General features: G+C 49.0%; 1 protein-coding gene across 3 annotated transcripts; it reads right to left on the bottom strand.

Moving 5' to 3' along the window:
* Positions 1-943: 943 nt before the first annotated feature.
* SPNS1 (SPNS lysolipid transporter 1, lysophospholipid) lies at positions 944-9,911 on the bottom strand. 3 transcript variants are annotated; one of them, XM_081837180.1, is made up of 13 exons: positions 9,769-9,911; positions 8,973-9,211; positions 8,683-8,748; positions 8,430-8,566; positions 7,750-7,901; positions 7,247-7,313; positions 6,378-6,520; positions 4,690-4,842; positions 4,171-4,360; positions 3,869-3,934; positions 2,970-3,068; positions 1,885-2,056; positions 944-1,221 (listed from the first exon to the last, which is right to left on the bottom strand). In XM_081837180.1, exons 2-13 carry the CDS (start codon positions 9,187-9,189, stop codon positions 1,127-1,129), a joined length of 1,557 nt encoding a protein of 518 aa, XP_081693306.1. In that variant the 5' UTR covers positions 9,190-9,211; positions 9,769-9,911; the 3' UTR covers positions 944-1,126. The 3 variants fall into 3 exon arrangements, with proteins under 3 accessions (XP_081693306.1, XP_081693305.1, XP_081693307.1); XM_081837179.1 differs by having other exon boundaries at positions 9,668-9,826; XM_081837181.1 differs by having other exon boundaries at positions 9,679-9,801.
* Between the last annotated feature and the right edge of the window lie 1,219 nt (positions 9,912-11,130).

Genomic DNA, 11,130 nt, shown 5'->3' with positions numbered 1-11,130 from the left:
TTTGTATCACATCAAGGCCACTGCAGCACAATGCAGCTTCACTTGATGAATCAAGCACGTGAGCCAAACCACTTATGGGGGGGGGGAGGTGCAAGTCAGCTGGCTACAGGGTCACCAAAAATGCCTTCCAACTTTGCAATTAGGCAGATTTCACAAATGCATGCCCCCCCCCGCCTCAATGGACAGCCATCAAGTGATGACATGCATGTGCAAAACAGCCAGCCTTTACCCACCAAACGTGTGACATCGCCTCACTGTACTACGTCCTTAGCCGAGATGGGCTCCAATGTTCAGTAAGCAGTAAATTGTTTTTACCAAGAATGTAAGTCAGAAGCGAAAACAAGGCATCTTATCCTCTGGATCTCGAAGAGAAACTTTTGACTACACCCAATCTCTGACTGCACATGTTCTTGACGCTTCAAAGTAAGACAACACAATTTTAACAGGCAAGAGAACCTTTGGGCCACCAAATAGGCCAGAACAGAGGTTTCAGGATTTTTTTATTTTTTAAAGTATCCCTCATGACTAACTCTGTTCTGAAGTCAGTAAGATGTAGTTAATACTACTAAAACAGAAGTTTCTTGATAGAAAAAAAAACTTTTTCTGATTTCTTCCCTAACATTTATTAAAAGCTGAGTTAGAGCCACTTCTAGTTCTTTTTCCCTGCATAAAAGCTTTTGAAAACTCTCCTGCTGCCACAGCTAATATGCCCGTTTACCCCTTACTAGCCTTCTCCTAGACCTCTTGTGACATACAGGCAACTCCCCATATACGAGGGGTTATGTTTTGAGGCACCACAATGTAAGTGAAATCACATATATTGGGAACACCATTGAAAAAGCCTCTGGGAACCCTTGAAAAACCATTAAAGTAGAAGGCAGAGATAGGGGAAGGGTTTCATTGTTTCATCCTGTTCATTTGAAAAACACCACATGACTCTTGATAAAGTTAGTGCTTTATAAAAATCCCAGAAACACAGACACAAAAAACTGATCTTCCCCTGTTGCCCACAAAACCACCCGCCTGGGTCCATTCAGAGAGTCCTCATCTCCCTGTGAGTGCCATGCTCAGCTGATCACAAGTCCATCATTCTTTCCCAGATTGAAGGAACCAAGTGGGGCGGGCTTCAGATCAGGACACTAGAGACAGGGACTTTGGTGGGTCGCCCACCCTGAGGAACAACAATGCGATCTTCGCCTTCAGGTGACTCGTGAAATTGCCCTGCAGGGAGAAAGAGCATGACAGAGTCAGAGGTGTTTGTCCAAAGAGGCTGCACCAGCCTCAGGTTAGAGGAAAGGAGTCTCCTGATTGGTTGTCCTCCCTTGATTTCCTACATGGTTATGCACACTTCCTAACACACAGGACTTATCAAGACTTAAGACATGGGCCACCCCTGCTACTCAGAAATTCCTCTTGTCGCTACTCAGCTGCAGCTACTACAGCAAAATGATGAGGTGAAACCCAGGCAGAAGCCAAAAGCTTGCTCATGTAATTGCCCAAAAAGGTTTCTTCGTGGGGGACAAGCCATTCTAAATCAAAAAGATGCTTCCAAAGTGAGGTGACAACAATTGCTGTCCCCGACAAACACTTATTGGGCAATTTAAAATCACACAGGGAAGCTCCCTGGACACCCACATTTGTGGGACATCTTCCCTTTCCATCCTAACTCATAGCTGGCTGTTACACCAGACCACCCTCTTTTCCCAGGAAAGTTCTATTGTGCCACAGGAGATGAGTGGCTTCCTCATGACACAGAGCCACTACTAAAGCAACCCACAATCGTTTTTGCTACTGGGGTGCATGTTTGGTGCAGCAGTTCTGTGCCAGGCTTCACAGACCTTAACATCTCAACTCTGACTGGCCAATGGAGGGAAGAGGTTTTACCTTGTACATACAGCTCTGTGCGCTTACGGTCTGCCTGGATGAAGCAAGCCGTAGCCAGGAAGAAGCCGCCACCAATAACTCCCACAAAGGCACAGACCATAAGCGCATATTCAAGGCTTCGGAACTGCGACAGGAATGTTTGGGGGCGATCAACTTGGATTCGGTCACTGATCTGGAAAAGGGATTCAGCAAAAGAACATGCACACCATTATGCAGTGTCAAGTGGAGCAGCACAACCAATAGGAAAGCTGGCAGAATTGGAAATTGGTGGTGTTATTTATTGCTTGTGGTGTTTCCTAGCACACAGCATTGCTGAGGCAATGAGTGGCAAATCCCATCCCTACCACTCAACCTCTCTCTCTCTCTCTCTCTCTCTCTCCTGGTTTGTAGTGTGCTGTTGCTCAAAACTCGCTTAAAGGAATCGGAGATGCAGTAGTTCTAATCCAACAAAATTCTTTCCAACATGTGGAAAACAGAGTATCTGCTAATGCTGTATGTATTGTTTATATTGATGCTGGCTTTTAAGAAGAATGACTACGAAGTGGTTGACAGGCAATAGAACTATTTTAACATTTTTCAAAGCCACACAGTAAAAGCATATGAAATTAAAAATTATTTAATACAAATTTGAGAGCACACTTCCAGTTAACTCTCATAAGACCTGGCAAGATACACGCATTTTTACATGCCTTTAAACACAGGCAACAGACAAGAAATATTTTGAGAGAGTCTTAGCTCCGGAGTCGCTATAATGAAGGCCCTGCTCCCAAATGGAAAACAGTCTGTTCTTAAGATGATCACCCCCGGAACAGAGCTTCAACAGCTGAGCTTAGGTCCTGGGAGGTTAATATTGCACAAGGTTGCAATGCATCAATTTCCCTCGGCCTGAACAAATATTGCAGGATCAGGTCTTTCGGCCCAAGAAATACAGCTGTGTGAGCCTTGCAAGGTATGATCTAAATGTTGGGAAAGAGCAAGCGGCTGATGGCAGAGAAAAGAGGAGCTGCTTGATGGGCAGAATGCCTCTGAAGTTGCAAGCTTTGAAAAGCTGACCAGAAGTGCCTTCTCGCTGTCCAAGCACTTACCAGGCCAATGAGATAAGGGCTCCCAGCATCACCCAGAAGATGCGACAGCAGGATCTGGAAAGCTTCAGCTGTGGATCGGCGTGTGGGGATGACAACATACTGGGAAGAGAATACAGCCGATTTACTGGTGCCCTCTGCTGGACAGCAAACAAGTTTTAAGGTCGCTTCCACACATAACTATAAAGCCATTACAAGCCACTCTCTCACACACATTGCTAAGCCTCTTCTGGTTGCCCTTCATCTTGCTCCTCTTTTATTCTATACCCACTTTGGTGTCATACACACTCTTGCCAACTGAGGATTTCACTTAGCACATTTGACAAAGGGGACCAGAAGCCCCCAGAAGCTCATGTAGTCCTCTGTAGAAAAGCAGCACAGAGGTGCAGTCCTGTACACCATGCCAACTGCCATGCCAGATAGCAATTGTGGTGGCATAAATATATACCCGTGAACCGTTGCGCCAGTGGATCTATGACACAGTGGCACAGCCAAAATGGGATAGGGATTTGGGCAGCACAAGGGAGGAGAAACCATCATGTTGGAGCTGTAAGAAACACTACACTGACTATCCTGCTATCTGCCATGGGCTCAGGAGCCCTGGAGGGATGCCCAAGATACACACTCGCAGCAATACTTCTAACTTCTCCCTAGGGTAGGCCAGAATTATTGTTTCATTAGAGGAAAAGAGATTTGCCTAAGAATATCTTGTGAATTCTCAGCAGAACTAAGTTTAAAAAAACAAACAAAACCACTGTCAATGGACAGTTAAACCCAGGGCTGACTCACTCTACTTGATTCTCCCTGGCTACCACCATGTGGGAAGGCAAATGAGAACGGTGCAATTCTGCAACTGAAATAAAAGTCTAGAGTTTTGCACACTGCCTCTTCCCCAGTCTCACCAGAAGGATGTCCGCCACTATGGCCCAGTTGAGGGAGAGGAGGGTCTCACCAATGAAGATAAATACCTGCAGAGGAAGGAGGGGTTGAAGAGGAGAGACGGTATTATTTTTGTTTTTAAAATCCTTTTATTTATTTTTTAAGATTCCAAAGCAGTGTACAAAAGTTTAAAAAGCACAGGATGGGCAATGGTGGGACAGGCAACGGTACCCACCATGCCACACCATGGACACTGCCACAAGAAAGCTGGCAGCACCCCTGGGGGCTGTACCAAATTAACAAGTGAAACTTGGAGAGAACTCACGTAGGTGGCAACGATGCTCTGCTTAGCGGTCACCACTGCCAGGAACAGGAAGGGGACAGAGCCCAGCAGTCCAGTTGCACACACCAGGGGATCAGCACGAGGGTTGGTGCGGCGCCAGCGCCGGGAAATCTCCACCCCAGCACTGACACCCAGCACACCAGTCACGCAAGTGATGACGCCAAAGGTGAGGCTGCAGAGATAATGATACAAAGCATTCATAATAGCACCACAGAGAAGGCTCAGAGCACTTCACATATGGTACCCCACATTGCAGATGGGAGGATGAGAGACAGTAGCATGCCAAGGCCATCTAGCAAGTTTACAGTAGGGACAAGATTCAAGATTTGGGGCATCCCCATTTGTGACAGTTTCTTAGCTCCTATACTACAAACAGCTCAGAGTTAAGAAACACAGGTGTCAAAAGACAGCAGTGGTGAACTTCCACTGCTGAACCAAGTGCTCCTCAAGAGAGAGCTGAACTGATGACATGACTAAGGGCTTTCTCAGCTACTAACTCACCTATCAGAGTCAGAAGCATGTCCTGAGGGAGAAGGCTGGAGAGTGCCAGCGGCCAGGCGTGAGCGGTACAGGAAAGTTGGTGTCCACAGAGCCAGGGAGCCTGTTACAAAGGCCACAGCTGTGAAGCCCAGCGATGACAATATGAAACTGCGGCTGTCCATGGGGCGGCGGAGAGAGAGAGAGAGGAAATGTGAGCATAAAACAATAGCCCTAATCATTCCTGCAGTTGAGCAATTGGAACCATCAGAGATCTATTGCCACAAACATAACTTTCCTATGACCTCACATATAATGCTCTACAAGAGAGTTGGCTCACCCATTCAGCTGCAAAAATACAGAGAAATCAAAGTATAGGCAACCAGGGATGAACCAGTCTTTAGAAAACTCAGCCATCCCATGGCAGGATCTCTTTTAGGTCATGGTTTGCCCACCTGTAATAGTGGTAGCACAAGTAGCAAGGTGTTCTCCAGCTCAGGCAGTTACTAGGAGAAAAAACCATACCAGGGAACTGCAACTGTGGGCAAATTGTAAAACACAGTGTTTAGGGTGCCACTGCCTCCTACAGAGAACATTTATCACATCTGCAGAGAGCCGCAACCCTAGGCCTAAAGCCAGGGCAGGGAAGGACATTTTCTGTCAAGGGCTTTATATTATTTGGTATGCCAGGTGGGGTCAGGGCCAGAGGCAATGATGGACAAAGCTACCCCTTTCCCCTCTCCTCCTCCTCACCTTGTTTCCTATCTAGTAGGTTACTGCAGTGAGGACAGAGCACTCTTATCAGAGTTGCAGACTGATCACTTGCAGAGGGCTTTTATCACTTCCTCACTCCATTTCACCCTTCCCTCAGTCCCCATTTCCCCACTCTGGCAGTGGCACACTTTGGGCACTCAAATTTTAGCAGTGCCCTGGGTGCTAAAATCTGGTGCCCCCTGCCTGTCACAGAATTGTTCTACACAATCTATATCATTGTTTTTGTGCTCCCTGCAGAGCAGTGCCCAGTACAAACACACCAGTCACACTACCCTAAAACCACCTCTACCTCAGGACTTCTTTTCTCCAATCACATGAAGCTGAGAGCCTCGTGAGGCCAAAAGCTGCATAATGGGCCTTGGACCAGAGGCTCCCCATCCCTGTCTTAAAGCAACTCCTTTTCAAGGGTTCCACTTTCAATGAACAGCTACTGCACTGGCCTGTTGGCTCTTATTATGTTACAAAGAATGTTGGGGCACTTTCTCGTGGATTAAACAAGTCACTGACCAGGCCTGCTGGACCTGGTGCAATTTGAACACACACCCTAGAACACATCTCAACATCTGCTTATAACTGCAGGGGAAGACTGATAATAGTGGACAAGCTTATGCTCAAGGGAACCTCCGCTACCATTACCAATTTTCTTAATTAAGTTCCCCAATACTCTGAGGAACCAAATTTCAAAACCACCTCCATAAGGCACTCTGGATAGCTACCTGTCAGTCTTGCTTTGAAGGCCCCCACAAGAAAGAAGACTGTACAGATTTTCCCTAAGTGGTTTGTTTTGCTTCTCAGTTTCTTGTCCTTTATCTATCACTAGAGAGAATATCTACACTGATCTGGAATCAATGAAACTAGGGCAAGGAAGCTATTCCAGAATGGAAAGGTGGGATGTGGCCTACATGGCAGCAGTACATTAAATGGCACCCATTACTCACTTGCGGCTCAGGGCCCGCAGGTCAGTTGCCCAGGAAGTATATTGCAGAGGGGCATCTGAGTGCGTCTCCACAGTTCCTCGAGGCGGCTCCCGCACCACAGTTATCAACAGTATCACCGCCAACGCCCCCAGGGCTGGTGTCACCTGTATGAGAAGATAATGATCTAAGTTGGAGGCATTCTAAACAGAAGAAAATAAAAACATGTATGCATAGGTGCACAGCAGATAAGCTTACTACAATGTGATGAAGATGAGCTGAACTGCAACACAGCGGCGTAGCGTGGGTTGTCAGCACCCAGGGCAAGGCAAGTAATTTGCGCCCCCTAACCCGGGGCAAGGCAAGTAATTTGCGCCCCTAACCCCTAACCTGCCGCCGCTGCCAGCTTCTTCTTGCTGCTGCCTGGGCTGGGGTATTTACAGTAAGGTAGCCACGGCAGCGGCAGCGGGTCCGTGTCAGGTGATCTGAGGCAAGTTGCCGCTGGCGCTGCCGCCCAAATGCTTGCCCGGAGGAGGGCAGAGAGGCAAGGAAAATGCAACATGGCCCAGCGGCGGGGCTGTGAGGGGCTGCCTGGCGCGCCCTCCACGGCCCTGACGCGCGCGGACCGCAGCGAGCGCTGAGAGCCGCTGCCTGCCGGACGCTCTCAGCCTGGATGCGCACACAGCTCGTCGGTTCCACGAGACATGGGGCTCTGCTACAGCTTGTGCCCGAGGCTCTTCGGCGACTCCGGAGGCGGCGAGCGTGCCCCCCCCCAGATGTTGCGCCCGGTGCGGCCAGCCCCCCCCCTGCACCCCCCACGCTACGCCACTGCTGCAACATGAACATAAGGCAACAAACACTAACCAGTACAATTGTATCCCCATCCTACTCACCCGCAGGGCCCAATGCCAGTCGTCAGCCACATCTTTCACCTTTGAACCCACTATGTAGCCCAGTCCACTGCAGGTGAAAAGGGAGAATAGTCAGACCCACACTCAGGCAGGCTCCCCTCTTTCTGTGAAAGCCAATTAGGTTTGGTCATTGCAGCAATGGGGGAATGCCAGAGATCAGCGGCAGAGCGCCTGCCTTGCATGCAGAAAACCCAAGGTTCACTTTCCAGCATCTCCAGATAGGGCTGGGAACAGAGCCCTGCTTGAAACCCTGGAGAGCTGCTGCCAGTCAGTGTAGACAATACTGAGCTAAATGGGCCAATGGTCTGAATCAGTTATATAAGGCAGCTTCCTATGCTCCTATTCTATGGCTTATGAACACACACATCTTGCTTTGATTGTTGCATAAGGCTGATTGCCAATTTACAGTAAACAGATGAGTATCTCCAGTTCAACTTCACTACAGTGCATACCCCGCCCTGAAACAGACCACAGGGTGTTCGCACCTGCCCACAGGTATGGCGAAGTAGAAGATGCTGAGCATGCGGGATCGCCGGTCACCCACAAACAGATCAGCAATAATGGTGGGGGCAATAGTTGAGTAGCTGGCCTCTCCCACACCCACCATGCCTCGTGTCAGCAGCAACAGCCAGAACATCTAATGTGGAGAAAACAAACAATAAACTGAGGAGATGTATCTATAAATCTGAAACACACCCCTAAAGAACCTCAGGACATGCAGTCATGTATGGGTGCAAAGAATACTTTGTATTCTTAACCCCTTCTCAGAATTACAGTTCCTAGGATTCCTTGTTTGGTAACTGTGAATGTCAAGAACAGGTTTCAAACCTGTTCAGCAATACTTTAAAAATAGCCACTTTTCTGTGGCTTGTGACAAGTAAGAATCTCCTCTAGTTAATCAGGCACAAGGCTTTCCAAAACAGTTTCTTACCAGCTATCAAATGTTTGTGAATTTATCCAGAGTTCAGCTTAATGACACACAGCTTAAATTGAAGGAAAGCCTTGCACCTTCCCAATCTCAGAGGGCAGCTGTGCCAGATCTCCCCTGCCCCATAAGCCTCAATGCTGGGGGGTGGAAGGGAAGACACACGGATCCCAAACCCAAAGTTCTTCCCCATGCCTGGGTGAAAACTAATCTACAGAATCTTCTCCCCTGCCCCCATACCTCCTTGGGAATGTAGCTGCTCCCCAGCGTCACTATTGACCAGAAGGTGATCCCAATGCACATCAGGTATTTGCGATTATAGCGATCCCCCAGGTAACCGAAAATTGGTGCAAGTACCATATAGCTACTAATAAAAACTGAGAAGAAAGAAATAATTATTCCCAGTGGCAAACACTCCTGCTTCAATAGCACTGCCCTTACAAAGTGCCTGGGTTGGGGGTGGGGAAGAACCAAGCCCCACCACCATACTCACCTGTTTGTAGGAGCCCTGATTTGCTATCATCAATTGTAAAAAATGCCTCAATGTCAGGAAGAACGCCTGAGGTAAGGAAGAAGGATCACAGTGTTAATACTGGGGAAAGACAACTAAGTATCCTCACCCCAAAACAGTCCATCATGCCCTTAATTATTTAAAGTTAAGGATTATTGTGGGTGGGGAGAAAATCAACCCCTCATTGCTTTAAAACTTACAGTGCCCACCCACCTGACACAGCTGGGAAGAGAAGTTCCAGCTACCGTCCCATAGCACCCCAGCACCCTTACCAGCCACAGTGAAGCGGTCCATGTAGTTCAGTAGGTTAACAAAGCAGAGAACTCCCACAATGAAGCCAGCCCGTGTAGAGGAGATGCCTGTGAGGGTCTGTACCTCTTCTTCCCCTTCATGCCCAGTTTGCAGACCATCCTTTCCCTCTTCCTCTGTGTCATCTGCCTGGGTCAGGATTGGGGCCGTATCCACGTAAGGTTGCCACTGAGATGCCATGGCCAGCGGCAAGAAGAACCCACTGGAGAGACAATATGAGATAGCCAGCCCCTTACAAACCCTAAAGAACTGCAGGGGAGAACAGCAAAAGGTCGCTTTTGGCAAGTGCCCACTCTTATGGCAGTTACTGAAGAGCTTAACTAGGGAGAGAAAAGCAGACTAGAAGACGAAGACGACCTGAAGAGGAGGCAGCTAGTCAGTAATATAAAGGCAAAACACACCCACTGTTCAGCATTAGATTCTTATTTCCCACCCCCATTATTTATTTACTACTACTACTACTTACATACATATATTGCTATAATGTAAACAAAGCCAGAGATGAATTTAAGGGTAGCTACTCCTCAGAGTCACATCTCGGACTGAAGGGAGAAAAATGACAACAGGCCCCTTTCCCCACCAAGCCTGACCTCACCCTAAAGCTGTAATTAACCTGCAGCCCCCCAAACGCCCCCCTTTCCCCTCCCCCAATTCTAACCTGAGAGTTACCCAGGGAGGGAGTCCCGTCGCCCGCTCTCCCCGGCCCTACCAAGGCCCCGCCAGCATCTCTCACGCCGCCCTCCCCGGCGACGGACGTACCCGGCTTGCCACCCCCTCCCCACTCGGCGGAGCGGCTCGGCGGGATCACGTGAACGGCTCTTTTCCTTGCCCTCCTTTCACGAGCTTTGATTATCATGTGACTCTTCTTCGTCCCCGCCCTTTCCGCCTCCCGACCCCTGGGTGCCATGGCAACAGAGCCGGTCGCCTGATTGCCTTCCGCGTCACCAATACAAATACAGGACGCGCCGCGCGCTCTCTCCCGCCCCTCAAGGCGTCAGAGAGGCGCGCGCGCGCATGTGTTTGTGTGTCGGCGGCGGGTGGGGGTTACTTCGGTTGCCATAGTTACCAGCCCAAGCCCAGTCTCCCTGCCCCTTCTGTGGAAGTTTGAACTACCCATAACGGGTCCCTGCCCTCCTCGAGGCGCGTTCCTTCGTCGCCATGGTTACCAGAGCGCTGGCGCCTTGTTTATTGCCGCCGTCTCGCTATCGGGGAAACAGCCAGCGCGCCTTCCGTCGCGTCTCCAAACACATTAAACTCCATAATCACTTCCTGTCACACGCCTCCACCCCAAAATCTGTGACAAACACTCCCTTGAGTAAGAGAGGCGACGTGATAGACGTTTGCCAACACCGTGCGTGGATGGCATGGATAGAGAGGTGGGTTTCTCCCTCGCAGCGCTCGTGGGCATCCCTGGACGCTGAACGCTGGGAGAAATCAGGAGCGGCAAAATAAGAAGTACTGAATTTCCCCCAACACACGATTAAAAAGTTTGGAACTCCCACCCGCAGGAGTAAGGAATGGCCACAAACTTGGATGGCTTTAAAAGAGGCAAGTTTGTCGAGGACGAGGCTATCAAAATGGCTGGGTTCGCCAGCTGCTGGGAACAGGAGACAGGTGGTGGGCAGGGTGCTGTGGTGCTCCTGACCTGCTTGCAGGCTTCCCACTGGCCCCTGTGAGGAGAGGATGCTGGACTAGAAATCCGGATCCAGCAGGCACTTGCATTCTTATGAGTCACTATCTTGAACGCGAATGCTTTATGAGAGATCCCACACACAACCAAGAGGATTGGTAACGTCTAGAAGTGGGTAACCCTGTTCAGTCTGTTACAAACAAAAGTGGTACCTCAGATGTAATAGGTTTGTTGAGGCACCAGAAATCCTGTTTGTGCAACCATCTAGTCCAAACAAACCTACTCCACAATAACTCTTTTTGTCAGTCTTTCAGGAAGCCATCAGAGCCTTTGTTGTGTTTGATACAACAGACATGCATGGCTACCCTTCTGAAATTTACACCCCAGGTCTTCTCCCTGTCATGGCAGTTTTACCCCCCTTCACACTGCCTGGAAACCAACACTTTTTACAGTCCTGAATTAGTGCAGGTAACAGGGCCAGATTTAGATGA

This window comes from Podarcis erhardii (genome assembly GCF_964252035.2).
Source record: "Podarcis erhardii genome assembly, chromosome: 13".
Taxonomy (NCBI): domain Eukaryota; kingdom Metazoa; phylum Chordata; class Lepidosauria; order Squamata; family Lacertidae; genus Podarcis; species Podarcis erhardii.
This window is presented reverse-complemented; position numbering and strand designations above follow the sequence as displayed.